Raw genomic sequence first — 25,136 nt, forward strand, 5'->3', positions numbered from 1 at the left:
TAAGAGCAACACATTTTCATAGTGCACAGGAGGATTATTCCACAGCACACCTTGTTTCCAAATCAAACAAAGTAAAATAATTAAATCATAGACTTTTTAAAAAGGGTGAATAGTATTTATAATCTTGAAATGGAAAAAGCCTTCTTTTCACACGGCATAAATCCAGCTTTAGAAAATATTTTAACTACCTTAAAGAACTTTTCCATCAAAATGAAAACAAGTCAAAAGATCTTAGAAAATTATGCATGTTCAACATAACAGAGGGCTATCAATATTCCTTCCTTCCATAAAAAGTAGCTAACGAGGTAAGCAAATAGGAATATAGATACCAGAGAACTGTGGCCAAATTCCTAGAAGAAAAGCAATCAGCCAGTAGGCTGAAGAAAAGATCCCATTCAACCTTTTCAATGGCAAAACACCAAAGAAACAATGCAGCATTGTGTTTTACATTGGTCCAAACAAAATGAAACTTGATAACACCTCACACTGCTGAGCATATAAGGATCCAGGTGTCCTCATTATGGAGTAGTTGTCTTTATAAACAACACATAAACCTGCTCAGCAACACCCCAATTCCAGCCCCAGGGAAGGAGACAAAGTCAGGTAAGAACAACATGCATTTTGTAAAATATTTAGATATTTTAGGTTTAGTACACAAGTATTCAGGGGCACAAGCAAAATATTCCATATAATACTAATGACAATGAGGAGTTGGTAACACAAATGGCTAGCAATAGAAATCTGGTTAAACAAACTATAATATACAAAACAGGAATACTATAAATAATTAACACAGATGTATTCTTACAATGAAAACAATTACAATATACTGTTAACTAAAAACTCAAGTTGAAAAACTGGGTGTCTAAATTAATTCCATCATCATCATCATCATCATCATCATCATCATCACCATCTTTGTGTGTGTACTCCTGTTTGTGCATTAATATGTATGGAGGCCAGAGAACAGCTTTGGGTGTTGTTCCTCAAACACAGTTAATTTTTTTTGAAACACTGTCTCACAGTGGCATGAAACTTGCCAACTAGGCTAGGATAGGTGGGCAGTGAGTCCCAGGAATCTACCTGTCTCCACGCCCCAGGACTGGGATTAAAAGTGTGTGTGTGTGTGTGTGTGTGTGTGTGTGTGTGTGTGTGTGTGTGTGTGTGTGTGTGTGTAGCCTTATTTGCATTGGAAGAGTAGCTCTTTTCCCACTGAGCTATTTCCCCAGACTTGATCACACTGCTGTTTTTTAAAATGTTATGCATGCAAAAAAAATTGGAGTCATATCAGTTAACATGGTAGTCACTTTCTTCATTATATATAGCATTCAAAACTTTTATAAGTATTAATTATTCTTACATGGAGACAGTAATTATAAAAGAAAACAGAACAAAATTACCATGAAGAAATTGTAGTGAATCATATTTTTCTTTAAAGACTGCTTTTCTTCCTCAACCAAAGACTGGATTTCTTCTTAAGTCAAATAATATTCCATTGTGTAATAAAATACATTTTCATTATCCATTCATTAGTTGATAGACATGCAGGCTGTTTTCATTTCCATGCTATTGTGACCAGAACAGCAATGAACATAGGTGAGCAAGTATATCAGTTGTAGTATATACAATCTTTTGTAGTATATGCCCAAGAGTGGTTTCATTGGATCATATGGTAGATCTTTCTCTAGCTTTTCTAGGAATCTTCATATAGATTTTGACAGTGGCTGCACCAGTTTGCAATCCCACCAACAGTTAATTAATGTTCTATCCCCGCATCCATGCCAGTATTTGTCTTTTTAAAAATTCTTGGCCATTCTGACTGAAGTAGGATGAAATCTAAAGTAGCTTTAGTTTGCAGTTTTCGGATGCCTAAGGAAGTTGAATATTTTAAAAGCATTTTGTTTTCTTGGTCATTTGCATTTCTTCTTTTGAGAACTGTTTAATTACATGACCCCATTATTCACTAAGATATTTCTTTTCCTGGTATTTAATTTTTTATCTTTGCATATTCTAGACATCATCTCTTTTCCATGTGTATAGCTGGTAGAAAGTTTATTCCATTCTGTAGGTTGCCTCTTCATCAAATGATGGAGTTCTTTTCTGTACAGGAGATATTTATGTGTCTATTTTTATCAGGGAAATTGGCTTATAACTCTCTTTTTTGTAGTGTCTTTATCGGGTTTTAATATTGAAGCTTTGTTGAAAAAAATTTGGAAGCATTTCTTCCTTTCCTTTTTATGGAATAATTTCGGGAGTATTGGTGTTAGCTCTTGGAGGTCTGATAGAACCTTGTGCTGTATCTATCAGACCCTAGGGTTTTGTTTTTATTATTTTTGAGATTGTTTTCATTAGTGCTTCTATCTCCTTGGTTATTATGCATTCATCGAAATGATTTACTTCATCTTGGTTCAACTCTGGTAGGTAATAGATTTCTAAAAGTTCATTCATCTCATCTAGATTTAACAGTATTAGAATACAGATTTTAAAGTATGTCCTTATGATTCTCTAAATTTTCTCTATCTGTTGTAATGTCTCACTGTTCATCTATAATTTTATTTACTTGGGTCTTCTCTTTCTTTTGATTAGTTTGGCTGAACTTTTGTCAATCTTGCTAATCTTTTTATAGAACCAACCAACTCTCCATTTCACAGATTCCTTGCATTGTTTCTCTCATTTCTATTCATTGACTTCTGTTTGGGGGTGTGATTTAGTTTTGTTTTTCCAAGGTCTTCAGGCATATCATTAAGTCATTAACTGGAGATCTCTCCAAGTTTTTATGTAGGCCCTTCACATTACAAACTTCTTTCTTGGTACTGCTGTCTTTGTGTCCCATAGATCTGAGTATGTTGTGCTTTATCATTCAATTCTAGGAATTTTTAAATTGTTGTTTAGTCTCAATGAGTTTGTGTACTTTATTTTTTAATTGATATCTAGCTTTATTCCTCTGTGTTCTGAGAGAATTCAGGATGTTACTTCTGTTTCTTAGATTTGTTAAAACTTGGTTTATGTTTTAACAATAGCTACAACAAAATTCTGTTTCCTATTCTAATCTGCTATCTGTATCTTTTTATTAAGATCCATTACTGTTTATGGTTATATTGAAAGATATGCATACATTTTTATCACATTTTAATTTTTGTGGTGTTTTCTCAGATCTCTTTTAATTAATTGTTATGACATTGTTTATTCCCTGCAACCTCTTAGGTGTCCTTATCCTTCTCTTCAGACTTCCAGTATCCTCTGCGGAGCTGGCTCAGTGGTTGTAAATCTTCTTAATCCGTTGTTATGATGGGAAGTTTCATCAAACAACCCCACTAGACCTAGGTCTGAATCACAGCTGTACACTGCAGGGATCATCATACCACACAGCTGAACAGTGCTGCCTCAGGTACTGTAGCTAAAATACAGTCCTTTTTACTGTACACACAGTTCTCTGCTCTTATAGAAGCAACAGTTTATTCGCAGAAAACAGTGAAATTCATATTTGTCATCATCTCCCAGTATGCAAGTTTGGGAGAAGTATATCTTTGGGTGACATTGTTCCAAAATGTTTGATTTAAAAGAATTGTTATTGCAATTGCTGACTTAGATTTTACTTAAAACTTTTTGTTAAATGAACACCAGGCATGGTCTTGTACACCAGCCTGGTCTAAAATGGGAGTTCATGTCAACTAAAACCAAACCAAACCAATCCAAACTAAACCAAAACTACCAAAAATGAAATTTGGCTTTGAATTGGCAAGGCTTGAGGGCACTTTGCCAACAGCCATCATGACCTCTAACTCCCTGGAGCTTTAAGCCAAAATACACTCTTCTGTAAGTTGTCTCGGTCATGGTGTCTTAACACAGCAGCAGCAGATACATGTGTCATGTACAGTAGCTCTTAGGTTCACATCTAGTTTCTTCGGATCTGTGCCAGCATGGAGGTGGGACTAAGCATGACTTTGCAGCAAAGCAAACCTATTTATTTCTTTATGACTTATGGACCTGGTCGTTAGTTCCATATTATGGTTCCTTTCAAGTTGTCTTTATGCAAGGTAGTCGTTAAAGCTTCCCTTTCCATAAGAGCGCAGAATTAGTTGTCATTTAACTTGCCTAATAAAATGTCTTTGTACCTTGGCTGGGAAAAAACTAACGGAATGTCTGCAGGCCTATTTCTGGACTCTTGTTTTGTTTCATTGGTCTTTTTCTCTAGTAGTCTTATGCCACCATAGTTTAATTATTGTGGCTTAATGGTGACTATCTCTTTAACAAGAAGCTTTCAGCTGGGGGATGGAGGAACAGGTCAGTGGCCAAGAGTAATTGCTGTTCTTCTTCCAGAGAACCCAGATTCAGTTCCTAGCACCCAAATTGCTATGGGTGCCATGGAATACCGCATACATGCAGTACATTTACATACATACAGGCAAAACACACATATAAACTAAAAAAAATTTTAAAGATTGTTACAGATATACTAAATCTTTTTTAATGCTATACATGTTTGTAAACATAATTGTTTACTCAGTATCTACTTTACACAAACCATTATCATTATTTATATTATTTTTACTAGCTTTATGGTACAATTGACATAAAATAAATGGAATACAACATATTCACAACACACAGTAATAAGCCTTTACAAATTTATATACTTGTGGGAGCAATACCATAGTCAAGACAGTGAACGTATTCATTATTTCCACATAACCTGCCAATGTCTGTGAAAAAAATCCATGGGAGCTGATATAGTATTGAATCTATAGAGTAAGACACTGGAAAAATCGTTTTTATGTTGTCTAGTCTTGAATATGGTACACTAATTTCTTCAATATTTTCTCTCACTTAATAATCAGAGAAGTGCTATCAAAGTACCTATGTATATGTGAAGATGTTTTCAGTGCACACATAGGAAACAAAACCCAGCCAGCAACCTCTGTGTTCCTCATCTTGTTCCGGTCTTGATCACGGTTCCATAAGCTTCAGGAAATTTAAATTTTATTTCTATTTACACATTTGTGTGTAAGGCTATAGGCCATGTGCACGTAAGTGCATGGACTCTGTGGGACTGGAGCTACAGGTGGCTGTGATTGCCCTACACAGGGACTCAAATTCACTGAGTTCTCAGTCACCAACTAACCTCTCCAGCCCATTTCTCCTTGCCCTCTTCTGAAATGTCAGCATCTATTTTTAAGGCTTTACATGAATAGAATTCTGTGTGAATGTGTGTGCACGAGTGTGTGTGCATTAATGTATTTACCTACAGTCCTCAACATGTTTTTTATAATCCTACATTATCAATTACATTATCTTTGAGAACATTGATAATTTCAGTGTTGCTGTTCAAAAGTGTTTTTTTTTATAATCCCATTTTTTTTTTAAACGACACTTTGAAGACCTTTTCCATCAATGTTCTGGTTTAAGTAGGATTTCCTACTTACTCTACTTTAAAAAACAACTCACCTGCCCCAATAACTTTAGTCTTGTTCACCAAGTTAGTTCTGTAATGACTGGGAATCAAAATTTTAAATTTGTTTGAAAAAATTAGGGTCTTACTTTAGATACAGATTTATTTTTTTTGGATTATTATTTTTTATTTAGATTAGAAACATGCATGCTTTAAATGTTAATCCCAGCTCCCCCCTTGTCCCTCCACCAGTCCCCCAACCCCCCACCCAATCCCCACATCATTCCCCAGGGAGAGTGAGGCCCTCCATGCGGGGATCTCTAAAGTCTGTTATTTCATCCAAGGAAAAACCTAGGCCCTTCCTCATGTGTCCAGGTTTAGAGAGCATCCCTCTATTTGGAATGTGCTTCCAAAGCTCATTCATAAACCATGATGAACACTGATCTACTACCCACGGCCCCAGTGATTTCTGTGGCCTCCTCCCTGGCACTACATTTATGGAGTCTGGATCAGTCCCCTGTTAGCCTCTTAGCCATCAGTCTGGGATTCAAGAGCTTGCCCTTATCCGGTCAGCTGTCTTTATGGGTTTCATCATCATGGTCTTGACCCCTTTGCTCATCACTCCTCCATCTCTGTCACTGGGTTCCAGGGGGTCAGTCCAGTGTTTAGCTGTATCTGTTTCTGCTTCCATCAGTCACTGGATGAAGGTTCTAGGATGTCATATAAGGTAGTCATCAACCTTATCATCAGGTAGGGGTTATTAATGTAGTCTCTCCACTATTACTTAGTTTTCCAGTTGGTGTTATCCTCTGGAAATCTCACTAGTGTCAGCTCTCTCCTCAAAGCTATAATAACTCCAACTATTATGGTATCTCTCATCCTGGTCTCCTCTATTCTTACCCTGACTCAACTTTCCTGCTCCCCCACGTCTTCTTCTACTATTATAGATACAGCTTTATAATTTACTCCAAAAATTAAATTGTGAGTTATTTTCCATGCAACTATGCATTCGTCTATTTTTGTGGGTTTGTAGAAAAAGAGAAATTTACTTAATCTGATGTTGGTTTTTGTGATATCCTACTCTAATAAGTGCTATAAAGAATACTGTCATTTTCCCCCATGGCATCACTGAATTAGTGAAGGCTTATATCAAATAAGGGATGCAAATTGGATGTCTTCAGAGAATTGGAGATTACTTTCCTCCAAGAGACCTAAGTAGATGGTAAAATCACAAAATTTACTTGAAAATAAAACAAATGGATGATGGATGCTTTACCAACTCCATTTATTTAATGGCTTTCTAATACTCTTTCAAAATTTTGTCTGTTGAGATCACTAGTAACTTAACAAAACTCCAAAACATGATAGACAGCCCATTAGCTCCTGAGGCAGGAGGTAGACCTTTCAGTATGTGTAATTACTTCAAGAGGAATATGATATAATGGAAGCCTTTTGTGTATATGGGTATTTCTACACTAAACATGTAGATTATATCCTGGAAGCTAATATCACTCAAGAATCTTTCTGTGGAAGAACACATGCTGATCATGCCTTCTTCTAAAGCTTAGAAGAGGGGGCAAGTAGCCGCTCAATTTTGCTATCCTTAAACACAATATACGGGACAGGGTGTCTCTCATGCAAGAACACTTGCTTAAAGCTAATGCCCAACCTGGCCATTTCAGAAGGGGTGCCTAGGAGACAGGTGCTATGCCAGCTATGCCACTTATGTCTTTTTAAACAAACACTTGTTTTTCTCTTTAAAATAGCACAGTGACAAAAGTAAACTAAAATTACAGCATGAGGAAAGTGATGTGTCTGCTAAGTTCAGGCCAATGGCAAAGGACCCACATATTAACTTAGCTGGTCAGTGTGCCAGCCACCTCTGTTACTAGTGCTAACCTTGCCTTTGGAGAAGCATGCTGCTAAACAGTATGATATTCTAGGAAGCACCTTTCTAATACCAACTTTGTTGTATTCACAATCTGCCCAATAGTCAAACTAAGTTACTTTCCCTGTCATATTAGCTACAAACACACACACACAAACACAAAATCCTTGAATTTTTAAGTAGTTTCTATCTATTTGGAATGATGGAAAAAAAACCCCAAAAAACAAAACAAAAAAACCCTACAGCCTGTTTCCTATACAAAATTTGCATAGACAATCAATAATGTATCATTACTAACATAACTTTTGCTGTTAACAAAGCCCTTCTCCACAAAATACTCTTCTTAAATATTTAAAATCTGAGTAAAAATAGTATTTACCTGATGAGGAATGTCGCTTCTGTATGGTGTGAATGTATGTTTCTCCTATTGGTTGATGAATAAAGCTGTTTCCACCAATGGACAGGCAGGATATAGTCAGGCAGGAAGTATAGGTGGGGCTACCAGACTAAGAGAATGCTGGAAAAAGGAATGCAGTGAGTCTCACGGGGGAGACCCCATATAGCTACTGGGAAGATAAGATGCCTGGGCATTTTCCGGTAAGCCAAGACCACATGGAAATACATAGATTAACAGAAATGGGTTAATAATTAAAAGAGAGCTAGCCAATAAGAATCCTGAGCCATTGGTCAAACAGTTAATAATTAATATAAGCCTCTGTGTGTTTATTTGGTACTAAACAGCCGTGGGACCTGGAGGGACAGAAACTTCTGGGTACATCTATAGGATTCTTCATCAAGTGTAAGTAATGCCTGACTTACAGCATCCAGAGACAAGACAGGGTGTAACACTAGTAATGTTTCACTTTATACCTTCATTTGAATATATAAAAATAAAGTATGTATGTCCATAATATCTTTCCTAAGTCAATCTGTCACTGTTAATATATTTTAAAGTCTGCTAAGCAATTTCTCTAAGTTTGATTTTTTAATGTTCTATTCTTTGTATTACATAATCAGTTACTGGTTTCATTCAGACCATACTTCATCCATCTAACACTATCAAAGCAGTTCAACTGGATGTCTTGGCAGATTGATGCTGTGAAGTTTCACCATACAAGGAGATAAATCACACATAGCACTTGTTTTAGGAGAGGTAAAGTTTACTTAGACATCAGTAAAGACAACACCATTTCCATAGTCTACACAAATACAGTAATTTACAGCTGGTTTGGTACATGGCTCCATGTTAAAAACAGATCTAATGGGAAAAGAAATGGTTCATCCTATTTCTCTGCCATTTATCATAATCTAATAAGTACATCATTATGTTCTGGAAGGTGGCTGCATAGATTAGAATCCTAGGGCTGCTGGTCAACATACATCATTATATGACAAGAATAATAGAAAACAAATAGGTACAGATATACAATAAGCATGCAAATTAGGCTATTATTTTGAGGAAACAGGATAGACTTTAGTGAAAACTGAAAACTGTTGTTATTGCACCATCAGTACTGTATAACAGTACATATGGTATTTTACATGGGACAGGATTTCCTCCTCTTCAAATAATGCTTGGCAAACTGGATCAGGTCAATCCAATTTCTAGAGCAAATTTAAATTAAAATGAAAGAAAATGCCATTAGGTATCTTTCTAAGTATTCTAAATAATCATTAAAGTACTGAAATTTCATGTCTACTTGTTACCTCCAAAATTTAAACAGATTCATACTTTGTACCCTATCAGTCTGCACTACTGATGTAGCAGCACCTAGCCCCATGTGGAGCCTGAGGACAGGACACATAGCCAGAGTGGAGGGACAATGAGTGCAGACCACACTGAACTCTGAAGACTAATATAAAGAGAAAAAAAGGAGATAGGTAGCTCCTTAATTTTGTTATATTGATTAACAAATATTGAAATAGTATTTTAATAGATTAAGTTAAATAAGATATATTATTAAAGTTAATTACACTTCTTAAACATTGCTACTAGAAAGTTATAATTCTGTTTTGGCTCACATTACATTTCCATTGAATACCACAGCCATAAACAATACATAATTATGTTACTCTTAGAATTTACATTTAATCTTAGCCAAAAGTCCAAGTGATAATCTTAGAATTTAGCATAATTTAATCAGTCCGGGATACTAAATCCCAAAATATCACAAGTGTACTTTGAACATACCTTTTTTTTTTACAAAATTTATTCTTATTCCCCTCCAGGGTATACACTGTAACTGTAAAGTATTCACAAGAGGTTTAATCCTTTTAAAACTGTGGATTGCTATACATAGAGCTAAAGGAACTTAGAAGCAGACTGTTATAGTAGGGAAGTACTATCAGTGAAGACAGAGTCTCCAGGAAAATAGAGCTAGCCTAACTAATACTTAATGCCCAGGAACTGATGGTGCACCATGGAGCATGGTAATGTGTCCAATGTTAACTGCAGCCTTACTGAACACTTTTTAGAAAATCTACTAGCAATGCAAACTTAACACAGATGGTGACTTATAATAGTATAGTATCTGAGATCTTTCTCTTCAGTGAAAGTCCCTTAGTTTTATAATGTTAAACTAAGCCATTAACGAGCATACCAATAGAAATAGTCATTGCTGTACTTTTAAAGTCCTTCTCTTTGTTTTTGTAACAGTATATAAATATTTGGGGGTCCTTATAACACCTCATCTCTTATTTGTTTTCAGCTCACAAACAGTAATGTGACCTAGTATAGTGTACACTGCATTACTCTCCTAGAACAAAATACATAAAAAATAGAGCTGACTCCAGCCAGTGACACGATCATGCATCAGCAAACTCACTGGGAGGCAAAGCCATTTATACTTGCACTACACACACACTTCCTCACAGTTCAGGTAGGAATGTTTAGTTCAAAACTGTTTAAGTCTTTTGCATCAGGTCAACTCAGAACAGGTACTCAAACTACAATATCATTGATAAGATTTTTCTTCCTCATGTCAAACATATTCCCAGAAAATTTATGAAGTCACCATGCCCAACTTCCTATTTTATCATTATCACTTTTATGGCACCAGAGGGCAACTGAGAATTAGGGTGAAATCAAGAGTCTCTGCTGGAAAGTTCTGTATATACTAGTGCATGTGCAGGCTACAGAAGATGGCCACAGCTCCTTTAAGCACTCAGCTGCCAATATTTAAAGGCATTTATTACCTGTGTCTTGCACAACAAGCTACTGCTTAAACTTTTTATAACTCCCATTTTCATCCATGGTTCTATTAAAGAATGTTTTTATTATGTTTCTAACTGCAGCCTAAACAAACAAGTATAATAATTCATGTCATGTAATAGCATTTTTCAGTGTCCAACACAACACTCTACAGTTATAGTCTTCAGTGAAGAGATGGCAATGGTCTCCATGGTGAGAGCTGTTAAGTTTGATGCTAGAGTAATAGCTGACTAAGTACTCCATATCTGCACTCCACCTATACCACTTCCTTAACCAACAAAAAGCTGACTGCTTCAAATACATGACACTGGGTGTAGGAATAAATGAATGTTTCCAGGGGAGTGATGTGTGAGCTGACATTAGTATACTTCCCAGTGGCACATTAAAAAAACCAAACTCATATGTATTATCTATCACTTTATAAACATGAGCAGATACTGTTGTATGCTGCACAGTGCTTTGAGGAAGGTGAAATGAAATCTGACTCCTTAAAGAGATGGAAGAAAGCAGAATAACATTGTTTATAAATCACCAAACCCCTAATAAACAGTTCTCACAAATATTTAATAAGGCAAGTGGACACTTAGGTCAGTTGCCAACTTTGCTGGAGGAAGCTGTCAGTGAAGAAAATCACCTTAAATAAGAAACTTTGAGAAAATATAAAAATAAAAATTCAAGGGATAAAATATTTTGTAGAAAAAGATCATGTATGTTGATCTTTTTAGATGTATGTGCACACACATACATTCAGATACCTGGAAAGACCTCAACTCTGCTTGCAATGTTACATGATCTTGCCTTGTATATTTAAACTTGAGAATGTATTTTTTCTTACATTACTCTTTTATTAGTGTGCATTGATGGCTTGCCTTGCATGTATGTCTATGCATCAGATCCCCTGGAAATAGGGTTACAGACAGTTATAAACTGCCATGTGGGAATTGAACCCTGAACCTCTGGAAGAGCAACCAGTGCTCTTAACTTCTGAACCATCTTTCCAGCCCCGAGAATGTATTTTTCATACGAAATAGTATAGTACACCCAAAACTAAGAATGTGGACAACAATGAGAGAGATATGTTAATATCCTTCTCCAGTATTTATCAGTTCTGACTTGCTAGTTTTCCACAACATGCAAGGCATTATGTGATGTTCTGAACATGTCTGGGTCTTGTATCTCACACTTGCAGAGAAAAAAGAAGCCTTAAGAGGCAAAACAGCTGTCAATTTGGAAAACAACAGCAATTATTTACCTCAATATGATTTTTAAAGGCCGAGAATGTCAACTGAAACAGAATATAATCTTCTACACTTCCCCAAAATAGAACTATAATACAGAAATTCTTTTCATGAGTGACATTTATGATAACATTCACAACACAACTACAGGACAAGCAGCAAGACTGTGCGTATTAGCTTTTGCATATTTACGTTCAATAGCTAGCAATGTACTTAGAAAACTTTGCTTCTTCTTTTTGGCAATAGAATATAAAATTTTGTTCTAAATTTGTTGTTGAGGAACAACAATGGACTAATGAATGTCAGGGTTAGCTTTTTTGCTCTCACTGTTGTACAGGAAGCCCAAACCACATACAGTTAATACCCTTCGAAGCACACTGTTTCATGAGCAGATCTACTGAACTGCCTTGTATTTGTAAGCGAACAGTCTCTGGTTGTTCTGTAGTAACAGGGATGGTCTGAGAGGGTAAAGAAGTCAAAGTTGAGAGTCTGAGAATTCCTCTCACACTAAATCCACACAAGATACACTGGTTACTACATCAGTTATGAACACAACATAATTAGAGATATATTATTCAAGAATTGTCTGCAAAGTACTTTGTAATTTTTACTATAAAGAAAAATTACTTGCTATGATTAGATATGATGATCCTTACCTCCCATTCCACAGAGAAATACATAAAACTTGAAATTTCATCTTAGTATTTACCACTTTTCTTTTGGTATTAACAAGACCCAGTTTCCCCCTTTTATCTATCCTACCCCATGCCTGAATTTGGGGAGGGAAGTCTTCTGAATAAGGCAAAGGGTTACTTGGGACAACCACCTGCTCTGTGAGGTGTGCTGGGTGCCTTTCTCCTTTGAGGACAGGCTGCACAGACTTTATGTGTCTTTAATTGTGTACACACTGTCCTGTAATTATGATGCCCCCAAAACTCCTCAAAGGGAAAGGACGAATTCCAAGTCTCGGTATTCTTGGCATGGCACTCAAAAACTGCCAATTAATGAAACAGAAATCACAAGACCCTGTTTGAGTCAGTATCTCAATGCATCATAATGAGCTGTCTGATAAGATTTCTTTCCTGTTTACTAGCTAAACACAAGAGTTCAGTATAAAATAACCTTGTTCCCCACATCCATGTAAGAAAGGCACTCAAGTTAACATAGTTACTGTAGAGGAGACACTGTGTGACAGACACTGTGTGGAACTCCTGGGTGGCTTTGTCTTGCACACTGCTCCCATGAGACTGAGTTTGCTGAAGTTGTACCTCACATGCTTCTTTAATACGCAGGCGCTCATTACAGACAATGTGTGTTGGGGGCAGGGGGCATACATAGTGCTAGGGTTTGCAATTTTATTGCAAAAGATATGGTTTTTACAATGTTCAAAATTTTTAGAATAAAGCATTTAAAAAATTTAAAGTAAACCCAAGAATCTTTCTAGAAAAAAAAGAAGAATTTTACTGCTGAATTGTCCCTAACTTAGGGAGCCAATTGAGGTGTCTGTATGGTGGTGGGTTCACGCCTAAGTTACATTTGGCCTACGTCAGACAACACCTTGCTCTGTGTAAGAGAAAACTGCAAGACTGACAATTTGTAGCGAGTTCTACACATACACACCCAGCATGAACTGAGACTATCTGAACATTAGCTAAATGACAACGTCTATTACACACATGCTTTCTGCAGACTGCTGCACATAAACTCAAAAACTTGCTTCCACATTGCATGTTATGTAGCCCTTATTTGAAACTCTAAGTGGCTTTTGGTGATAATCTGTACACATTTAATTCTACGACTGATTTGATCTCAGCCTGATCCTCAGCACCGGCAAAAACAAAGGGAGAAGAATTAATGAAGCATCTAGCTTAAGCTAGAAATGTGCCACAGGAGTAAGAAATGTCTGGGCCCAGAGCTTCTATAGAAGTAATAGGGTAGAGTAATAGGTATAAAATCCTTGGGTTTAAAAATAATATCTCACACAGGTTCAAGGAGTACATAAAAGGTCCGCAGTTCACGTTGGGGATCGGGATGACTCATGAACAAATACAAATCAACAAGTCTCTAAATCCAAGCACCACTCCGGCTGTTCAAATGTATGCAAGATCTGCCCTTCAACATCATCTAGTGAAAAACAATATTCTCATCAAGTGGAGCTTATTGACTCTGAGAGTTTTTAGTGCAGACAAACGAACAGCTAAGGGAATTCTAGAGCTCCATCTCACGGCTGAGAGTTAACAAGTCTAAACAAGGTAAGGGAGACATCAAATCTCATTTAAATATTAAGGAAGCTAGTCCACATCACTCACTTATAACTCACTAACTTCTTGATCATTATTCCATCATTCACAATGAACCTTTCCCATCTTCAAAGAGTGAATTAGTTAACTTAATAAATAGCTATTAAGTCCTTATAATGTGCAAGGCGTATGGTATATCCTGGAAATACAATTACCAAAATACACAGGTGGAGTTGTGGTGAAAGCCACAGATCTTACCACTTCCGTGAGTCAAGTTTAGCATCCTGTGGGATGCTATAATGGCCTACTAGTTTTCCAGTAAAGATCAGACGCAATGTGTCAGTCTAAACTATCTTTTCTTTTAGCAACAACTTAGGTACAGAAGGCTATGACTAAAGAAGTCCCTCAGTTATATATATTATTTCTACTGCATTAGTTCATTTGGTCAAAGACACAGTAGCTTGCTAGAGAGGGTAAATGCCAAACACTTAGGGAAAACATATGGGGAAATCCTTAGTCCTGTGAATGAACTTTTGAAAATGCTAGTTTCAGAAATAATATAGCATACAAAAGCCACACACTAATAGAATCTTGTAAGATATCTGTATTTTTGCTACCTACTTCCTACTTTACTAGGAAGAAACCACGGTATATGGACTCCATGGCTTCAGGAAGAGATGGGCTGAGCCTTAGAAGACATAAGGTCAAAAACGACCAAGATGCTGAGTAGGAGATACAAAAAGGCATAGAACACTATAAAAATTTTATCTGGTGATCATACGGCATATCCTATGTTCATGTCCTGACACACTACATCAAATATAAGTCCTATTACTTGGGACACTAAAAAGGATGCTGGGATAACAGGTAACAGCGGGTGAAGACAGGATTCTGCAGCAGGAACTGCTGTGTCATTTCCACTTAATCTCAGAGGAGCTGGACATCAGGTAATGGTCTCCCTATAGAGATCCATATAGAACTTGAGGTATTTGATGATTCAAAATGCTTTGTATATAGAAGGCTGTGGAATTATGTTTGCAATGTTAAATGTTTTATTTTCTAAATACTATAAAACACTACACATAATTTGGCCCCAAGAGAGTAAGATCTAAGTACTGGGGTCAGTAGAAACTTTTTCTAGTTTCCTAAGTGCCTCACTCAGCTTAGCTGTCTGCCACCCAGCAAGACCATGAAGCCCTACTAAGTGTGCCAAACTCAAGTGCAAGTTCTCACTAGAGTGAGACGGGAGCAGTTTGCTTTTCCCCTGTCCCTCTACCTATGCTATATAGCACTAAGTTTGAAAGAGGAGAACATGCAAAACACGATGGCAGTGCTTATTTCTGCAATCATTGTTTACATTTTAACATATACAGGACAAGAGACAGCTTCCACCATTGTGCTAGCTTAGTTTCATGTCAATTTGACACAAGCTAGAGTCATCTAAGAAGAAAGCCTCAATTGAGAAAATGCCTCCATAAGACCGGAGGTAAACAACCCTACAGGGGATTTTCTTAATTAGTGATTGATGGGAGAGGGTCCAGATCAGCGTGAGTGGTGCCACTCCTTGGGCTGGTGGTCCTGGGTGCTATAAGAAAGCCAAATGAGCAAGCCATGGAGAGCAAGTCAGTGAGCAGCACTCCTCCATGGCCTCTGCATCAGCTCCTGCCTATAGTACCTGTCCTGCTTGAGTTCCTGCCCTGAATTCTTTCAGTGATGTATTATTTGCTACCTGGAAGTGCAGGTGATCTCTTTCCTCTCCAAGTGGCTTTTATTCATAGTGTTTCATGATAGCAACAGAAACCCTAACCAAGACAACCATTAAAAGGAAACATGAGAGGGCACCTCTTATTCATACTTCCTGTGTTTATATATAGGTATTAAATTCATTGACATAAGATAGATAATGGGTTCAGTGGGCATCCCTGAAAAAAAAAAGTAAGACATACAAGAAATAACCATGGACCAGTGCGTGATTAAAGGTATGGAATGGACTGAGAGAGAGAGAAGGGAAGCACAGCTCATCCGAAGGCGTGGATGTAGTAAGGGAGACGGAGACGGTGCATGACCCATTCCCACCCCGCTTCACCAACCTGAAAAACAGCCCTTGTTATTGAGATATAGCTATAGTGTGGACTTTGGTACTTATCCCTGATGAATTTAGTATCAAAGTGTTTTGTTTTATTTTAAAAGTAAAAATTTAACTAATGCTGAAAACTAGCCTTCCTCCCTGGGTTTTACCAGTAAACTTTGACTAGCTACTTGACAAAAACTTTGCAGTTTATCCAGTATAAGCTCAGTAACTTAAAAAAATTTTTTAAAAAAAGCTTTATAAGACTACATTTCTATGTAGATTTCTCCCACTTTTCATGAGTGATTTTAGAAGGAAAAAAAGTAGCAATAACTAAAAATGGCATTTCTGGGTTTTTTAAAAAAGAATTTATTTTATAAGGGCTGACTTACTGTTTTGGCATATACCAAATATGAGGTAAAAACAATCTATCAAAGCTAGTAATAAAAATAATTTTCCAGTACTACAATTACATAAACTCTTAAATTAGTTTAGTTTCTTTTAAATAATCATTTAAAAAATAGATTACATTGGAAGCATTTTTTTTTCTATATAAATTCTAACCTCTCCTGGCTTTGGTTCTCTTAGTTAGTAACTGGAGAACAAGCTTGAGAAAGAAGTGGCTTAGATTTTTACATATCCATCCATCTAGCCATTTTATTCTCAAAATTGCAATCAGATCAAGTCCTTCTGCACATGTATTAAAATTATTAGCTGAACTGTAACTTAAAATTTCAATTTTTAAAGAAACTCTTATGTAGCAACTGAACCGAGGTGAGAAAGGTATGTGAGCCAATCTCAAGAACCAAATGAGAAGCCCTAATATTGAAATATAAAGGGCAAGGAATCAAACAGAAAAAAAAATTAAGACTCACGGTTTAGCAAGAAGGAGCTATACAATTATTTTGTACCCAAAGGAATGCCGGTTCTTAACAAAATAAATAAAACAAAAGGTTTCTTAAGCTATAGATGAAGAATACATAGTTAGCCAGCCAGTTCATGCAACTATGGCATTGAGAAAGGAAAGCAATATTGCACTAAAAGGGGAATTCCTTAGGATGGATCCACCCTTCTTACTGACTCAAAGTCACCAGCCATTTCCTGTATGCATTGGCATACCTGGCTTGCTCTACATTCCGACAAGTGGATAATACTTGATTGATAAACCTGTGCTCCATCTCTAGGCCTAGAGAGTCTGGAGCTGGGGTCCGCTTCAGGCGCTTAGTTTCCTGGGAATAGCCTTGTTTGTTAGAGTCATTCAGTCCATCCACTTCCATTGCCTGAGATAGTTGGGGGCTTGCTGGAACCAGGTGCAAGTCATTCAAAGCGCCCCCAGAGCAGTCTGCAGGTGACAGGTGAGCCACGCTGGGCGGATACCTGCCATTTAAGTGATGCTGAAGGTAGAAAACATGACGCCTGTGATGGGGATGGGGCGAAAGAAATAACACTGTCACAAAAATCAAGATTTCCAGGCAAAAGAAGCTGATAATTTAAAAATACACAGCATTGGCTCATATGCAGTTCATAACACAGAGCTGTCTCGGGGAAGGAGGAAGGTGACTTGAAAGCTCAGGATTTCAACTCTCACCACTGGCTTGTGAGAAAACAGTATCACTCTAAAGACTTTCCGTTGAACATTCACTCAGATCACAGTGAGTTTGCTCTAATTCTAACATGAATTAGAAGCAGTAGAAGTTCAATATTCTCCATAAATAATTATATAAAATAAAATGCCACCTTCATTTAGAATATTAAAAGTGATTCAGAAACAAGGTACATTAAACAGTTCCTCCAGACCAGAGGAATATAGTCTCTATCTAGTCCTTTCTGAAGACAAGACACTTTCATTGCATCTTTCCTGCCCTCCCTCCCTCCCTCCCTCCCTCCCTTCCTCGCTGTGTGTATATGTACGGGTACAGAAGTCAGTTCTCTCATGCCATCAGGCTAGTTGGCAAGCGCCTTTACTCACTGAGCCATCCCACCAGTCCCTAGTCTTTAAAAATCTGAAGAGCACACCTGTGGAGTTGGTCTTATTTATGCTTTCTCTTAACCCTCCACTGTAGTCTTCCATATCAGTGTTTGGCAGAGGTAGGTATACCTCTCTAGCAAAGCACAAAAAAAAAATGGCCACTCCTGTTTTTAACCTAAGAGCAGCTGTCACCTGGAATTGCTTATTAAAATGAAAACTGCTCTGCATAATCCCCAAACAGTTTTCATGGTGCACACATCTGCTACACAAAGTGTGACATGACATATGAGGTTCTAAGTTGTATCTCATTGTTCATTCAAGTGCTAAGGCCCTAACATCAATACTTTAAGTCTCCTTGGCCTTGCTACCATGGTAAGGAGGTCAAAAGAGCAAGAGAGTCACTAACACAACAGCTGCATGTCCTGTCTTTCTTAAGAAGGCCTTGCTGTGAAGAGAAGACATCACTGTCTACTCATGAAGGTTCTAAAAAAGGAAAGATAATGTCTGCCTTCTTTCAAGTGTACCTAGTGTAGATTACAGCTAACAGGCCAGCTAAGCAGCCCATGAGAAAGACTAGACTGGAGAGAGGGATGGTAACTCGGAAACTCAGGAAACAAGAGATTTTACAGGCTAACGTTATCCTTGCCTAGCACAGACAAATCTTTTGTTTATAGACTGAATCCTGTGACATGAAGTAGAATTCTAACTTACAAAGACGGAGAAACTTAGAATACATAAAGATCCAAAATAAATGAAGCAAAGTGTAAACTTACCTGGTCTTCATTTCAGCATGAAGTTTATAATATCAAATGCACTCAAAACCTAGGTTAATAAAATTGATGGCCTTTCTGATTGTTATTATAATTAGGATAATTAATATGCAGGCCATTAAAAAGGGGAAAAGATAAAGCTTACCTAACATCCATGGTCTAATCATTAGTCTCAATTCTGACTACATCAAAATGATCTGGAAGGGTTTTACTTTTCTTAAAACACCCGGCAACATTCCATCCCTAATATGCTAATTGTCAGGATCTCCAACGAGTCATGACACATTTTTATGTTTTGTTTTGCTTCTATACTATTTTGGAAGTAACACAAGTCATTCTGTTGTGTACTTAAAGGTGAACCTAAACCACAGGCAAAGATGTGTGTGAGAAACCTCATATTAATGCTGACAATGGTGATGAGGGACGAAAGCCCTTCCTCAGTCACAAATGGAATATTCCATCGGTCCACAGATGGAGTATTTACATTCTCAGACAGAGGCCAGATATAACAGGCTCTGCAGTCTCATAAAGACACATCCAGTTAATCACAAGACATGGATTTTCTCTTCTCTTACCTATGACACCAAAGGGTTTCATGTCCTGGATAGGAATTAATAAGATCTGTGCAGAATTCCACTTCTTCTTCTAGGAGCTGGGTAAGATTTATCCTTGGCTCCTCTGTTGAAACTGTTGCTTCTTCATCTTTTGGCTCATTTTTCAAAGAGTTTTGCTGAAGTACAGAAGCGCCCATCGCAGTCTGGCTAATCAAAGACTTTAACAGAAACTGGCGATAGTGAAATCCACTGTGGTCTGAAACATGCATGGACGCCCAGTGTTTGGTAGACGAGAGCTCATCAAGAAGGACCTTGTAGGAAGAAAACGGGAAGTGAGAAGAGAATTACAAAGGCTTTCTTTCTCCATCCCCACCTCTGCTCTCTCTTTGACTCCCTGTCTTCCGTGTCACCAGTCTCTTGTATACAAAGTCCCACACGATGTCCTCTTAGAAGATGAATGCATGCTAGCCTCCCTCATTCCTTATAAAGTGAATAGGATTTTGTTTTTTGAGCACAGAGTTTAAGGACTTGTCATTCTTTCCCTTCACCTAACCACACTGTGAATGGTGAACAAATTTGAAATTAAAGAATTTTGGGGTATTTACTTAGAAGTAACACTACTGCCGAAGGGAAAATACACAACATAAATTCAGGTGATTTTGATTCTTATTATATTCACTACTTATTATCTGAATATGCACTATACTTTCAGTAAGAGACCCCAGCTGCATTTCCCAATAAATGACATGAAGGTAGAGACTATGCTATTTGTTTCCACTTCTTAACCCTAAAAGCTAAGCACAAACTAGGATTTCCCAGGGGCTCACAATTGTCACTCTTTGCCTCAAACTGAGGGTAATGAATGAATGAGATACAAATAGGTTCTAACGTATTTAAAACATGGTATTTCAAACTAATGAATCTCAAAAGGAATGCTGAAGGTTATAACATTTGTGAAGAAGCATTATTTGGCTGGTCATGAAACATGCCATCATAAACCTGACATATTCCATTAGGGTGTTGTTGGGGTTTTGTTTAGTTATGAGACAGAGCCTCATTCTGTAGCTTGGACTTCCTGGAACTCACTATGTAGCCCAGACTGACAGTGATTCTCCTGCTTCAGCTTCCTAAATGGTGGGAGGATGGGTGAGTCACCATGCCTGGCTTCTATAGAGGGTTTTCAGGCAAGCTAAAGAAAAGACTACATACTTGTGAGCAGAGAACAATGTAAACCAAATGACCTCTACTTGCTTCAAAGATTCCAGCAAATGCTTTTCCTATACTAGATCCTCTCCCCATGTCATCTCACACACCTTTCCTTTTTCAAAAGAAATCTTCCCTTTCTGAACCTCCACAGTAATTATACATTTTCACATAAAGAACTGTTGCGTGTGTCTTCATTATCATTAAATTGTAAGGATGTTTTATTTTTAATGTAACAACAAATTGGTACAGGATATTTATTCACCCTTAGTTGGTGTTTCCATTGTCTTCTGCTCGCTAACATCAATGAATGAGAAATTTAATGAAGGCAGGATTAAGATTACTAGCCTGGATGGACAAAGACAAAGTATATTATTTAAATGTTTTCATATCTCCTTCAAATTCTTTTTTTTTTTTTTTTTTTTTTTTTTTACGAGACAGGGTTTCTCTGTATTGTTTTGGAGGCTATCGGTCCAGCCCAGCCTCGAACTCACAGAGATCCGCCTGCCTCTGCTTCCCGAGTGTTGGGATTAAAGGCGTGCACCACCACCGCCCAGCAATTACTTTTAAGTGACTTTAAAACCAAGGGGAATGGCTTAAGTGTCAGGTACTGATAAAATGAAGCTTTTTTAGAATATACCTTAAGTGCCCTTATTCTCTTTCAACTTCCAATAAAAAAGTAAATAAGTAAACACAGTCACAGGGCTATGGAACAGAGGGGTTGACTGGCTCCAAATGAAATACTGAAAAAACACATGCCAACAGTCATATACATTTTCAATAACTTTACCCCTGGTTATACAAGTCCTGGCTAGGTTTTGTCAACATGATACAAACTTAACTCGTTTACGAAGAATGAACTTAATTCAGAAAATTCCTCAGTAAGACTGGGCTATAGACAAGTGGGGGTACTTGTCCTGACTACTGACTGGTGTGGGAGGGCCCATCCCATGGGAGGCAGTGCCACCTCTGGGCAGGTGAATCTGTATGGTACAGGTAAACAGGATGAGTAAGCTATGAGGAGCAAGCAAGCCAATCAGCAGTGTTCCTCCATGGCCTCTGCTTCAGTTCCTGCCTCCGGGTTTCTGCCTGAGTTCCTGTCCTGGCTTCACTTAGTGATAGTATAACCCAACCCTAACTAAGACAGTGGTAAAAATGACCATTATAAAACAGTACTATTATGGAGGGATAAAAGAGACACATCACACATTAACCCACTGGGAGATAACATCTGAACTGATTCTATTAAATCATAAGCACATTAGTAATGGCTAATCTTAGTGACAACTTAGCTGGATTTACAATCAACTCAGAAATACACTTCTGGGTATGCCTATGTAAGTATTTCCATAATGATTTAACTAAGAGCAGACCCATCGTGAATATGAGCAGAACCATCCCATGTGTTTAATCCCAGACCTAAGAAGAAAGAAAGCTGAAAAGTAGCATTCCTCGTTCTGCTTCCTGACTGAGGACACAATGTGGCCAGCTACCTCACATTCCTGCTGCCATGCTTTCTCCTCCATGATGGATTAAGTCCCTTCAAAACTGTGGGTCAAGCCAGACTGTGGTAGCACACACCTTTCATCTCTGTACTAGGGAGTCAGAGGCAGACAGATCTCTGAGTTTGAGGCCAGCCTGGTCTGCAAAGCTATACAGAGAAACCAAAATATTCCCCCCCAAAAACAAAAACAAAAAACCCCCTCCAAAACAAAAAACCACCTCCCCCCAAAACCAAAACTGTGCCAAGTCAAACCTCCTCCCACATGTCTCTTCTTGTCAGGTGTTTGGTCACAATAACAAGAAAAGTACCTGACAGCACTGGTACAGCCCAAAGCCTTCTGCAATAGCATCTTTTACTATCCCACAGTATTTATTTTATCACGAAGAGTGTCCAGCTCTTCCCTGTTTCTATTCACATTCTTTTTTTCTTTTTTTTTTTTTTTTTGGTTTTTACGAGACAGGGTTTCTCTGTATTGTTTTGGAGGCTATCGGTCCAGCCCGGCCTCGAACTCACAGAGATCCGCCTGCCTCTGCCTCCCGAGTGCTGGGATTAAAGGCGTGCGCCACCACCGCCCGGCTCTATTCACATTCTTATACACAACCATATGCATGCCCAATCATTTTTTTTCCGTGACAGGGTTTCTCTGTATTGCTTTGGAGCCTATCCTGAAACTAGCTCTGAAGACCAGGGTGGCCTCAAACTCAGAGAGATTAAAGGCGTGTGCTACCAACACCCAGCTCCTTGCCCAATCATTTATACAGGAGAAATGCTTACAAGTTTACTTGTTGGGACAAAGAGAACAACTTTATAAGATTGGTGACATATATTACAAAGTACCCTCTTAAAAGGTGGTACAATTTTATCTTTCTATTGGGGGTTCACTATTAAAGCCCATTTCCTAAACTTTTTATGCTACTTTAATCATTGCTAATTTATTAATATCTAAAAATGGTTTGTGTTTCACTATAAGGAAAGCTAAGAGCTTTATGTTTGGTTTTCCTTTGTTATTTCTTTATGAATAATCCACTTGTCTTGTTTTCTTCATTTATGAATTGCCCAATTTACTATCAGGAAGTCATCTATTTTTCTTATGAGCTTTTTAGAGATATTTATACATTAAGGAGATATTAATTCTCTACTATTATGATACATGCTGTAAACATTTTCTCAGTATATATATATTATAATTGATTTTTTCTTTTTTCTGGGTTAAATGAGGGCTAATTGATAAAAATGTATGCTCTTGTGATACACAATGTAATCACAGGCATGCATGCATGCCATTCACTGTGATATTACACAAACCTAGCTAATTAACACAGCCACCATGTCACAGACTTTTTTTGTGAGACTGTTTTAAAAATCCTCCTCAGCAAATTTTAGCTATATAATAAGATATTATTCTTTTAAAATATATTTATTTTTGTGTCTGAGTGTATGTATGCACACCATGTGGGCACCTTGTCCCTGGGAGGTCAGAAAAGTGTGTCAGAGCTCCAGGAACTGGTATGACAGGGAGTTGTGAGTCACCATGTAGGTGTTGGGAACCAAACTCCAGTCCTCTGCTAGAGCAGTGAGTGCTTATAACCAAGGAGCCAACGCTTCAGCCCCTACAAATGATATTATACTCTGGTCACTACATTGTGTGAGATCTTTGGAGCTTAGTCATTCTACATAACTGTAATTTTGTAACTATGACCAGCAACTCTTCCTTTAACCTTCCCTCAACTTTCCAACTGTCATTCTACTCTGCTCCCAATGAATTCAAACATTTTTAGATTCTACATAAAAGTGAAATCATATAAGATTTACATGGCTTATTTTACTGGCATCCTGCCCCTAGGTCTCTATTTTCTTCTCATATTTTAAAAATCCATTTACAATTCAGTTTACACATAAATAAAATATGAATTATTCTTTTAAAAGTCAATCCAACTTTTATTAGTCATTGCAAACTGAGCAAAGATTCTTCTGTTCTGTGGCATGCCATATTTAATGGTTACTAATGGAATCTTCACTTAATTATACATACTAGGATTTATTTCTAGAGTTTATTTTTATCATTACCTAGTCTACTTTTGAAAAAGTTCTGTTTTACTTAACATAGTTAAATATCAAATGGCACAGTGATTGTTTAATTTCTTAGCTATTTTCTAAGCTTTTCTAAACAACTTTAAAACCAAGCTTTGAAACTGAGAAATAAAACCAGTATTTTTGTATATTTAGAACTGTGTAGACTTTATTGCTAATTTCAAATGTTTTTACACACAATCCTGCAAAAAAGCCCTCTCTTACCATGGGGACTCACTTCCCGTTCCCTCCCTAGACTCAGGCACTCAAGAATAATCTTTGACCATCTGAACTTACTAAATCAGTGGAATGACATGGTATGATTTTGAAGCTGGTAACTTTTAATTATGTTTTGAGATTCATCTACATCACATAGCATTCCAGTATTTCATTCCATACTAAAGTCAACAGTCCATTTTATCAAGGTTTTCCTTGTCTCATATGATACACATTTGAGTTGTCAACAGTTTGGGGCTATGAACATTCTCACTCACAGGATTTAGTATGGACACGCCTCCAATTCCCCAGAAAGGGGCTGTGGGAGCACAAACAGACACCCTTTTCCTGCCAAGAATACAATCTACTGATTTTAACTATACCTAGTCCATCCCTATGTTTTCTCCCTTTCTCTTTTTTTTCTTAGGGGAATGTAAAGCTCATAGATCACATTCCTACCAGCCAAATTAAGGGCCCCTTCTCATATCCTCAGTGACATTCGCTACTATCTGTTACCATTCTAGTTGGTATGAAACAATGTTTCACTCACCGTGGTTATGATTTGCATCTCTCTCCTTTGTTAATGATGTCAAATGTCTTTTGTGTCTTATCAGACATTTCTACATCTCTATTTTTTTCAGTGACACGATAATCAACTTTTAATTGGCTAGAAATAATACATTTTGTTCATCTATATTAGTCTACTCCCCCACAAAATAATTACAATTTATAAAAGTATGTGTTTATTTATGCACAGAAACATAAAGCATCAGTTTCTATCCCATGGCACCATTAATCATCCATTCCTCTTTTCTT

General features: G+C 37.4%; 1 protein-coding gene across 1 annotated transcript in view; it reads right to left on the reverse strand.

Moving 5' to 3' along the window:
- Nucleotides 1–8,416: 8,416 nt before the first annotated feature.
- Ptar1 (protein prenyltransferase alpha subunit repeat containing 1) overlaps nucleotides 8,417–25,136 on the reverse strand; it is a 43,048-nt gene continuing 26,328 nt past the window's right edge. The window contains exons 6-7 of the mRNA XM_040746320.1: nucleotides 19,349–19,638; nucleotides 8,417–17,450 (exon numbers count right to left, since the gene is read on the reverse strand). Of these exons, the coding sequence (XP_040602254.1) occupies nucleotides 17,108–17,450; nucleotides 19,349–19,638 (633 nt within the window). The 3' untranslated portion in view covers nucleotides 8,417–17,107. The remainder of the gene's footprint in view (nucleotides 17,451–19,348; nucleotides 19,639–25,136) is intronic.

The sequence above is a fragment of the Mesocricetus auratus genome, unplaced genomic scaffold (assembly GCF_017639785.1).
Source record: "Mesocricetus auratus isolate SY011 unplaced genomic scaffold, BCM_Maur_2.0 Super-Scaffold_4256, whole genome shotgun sequence".
Lineage (NCBI taxonomy): Eukaryota > Metazoa > Chordata > Mammalia > Rodentia > Cricetidae > Mesocricetus > Mesocricetus auratus.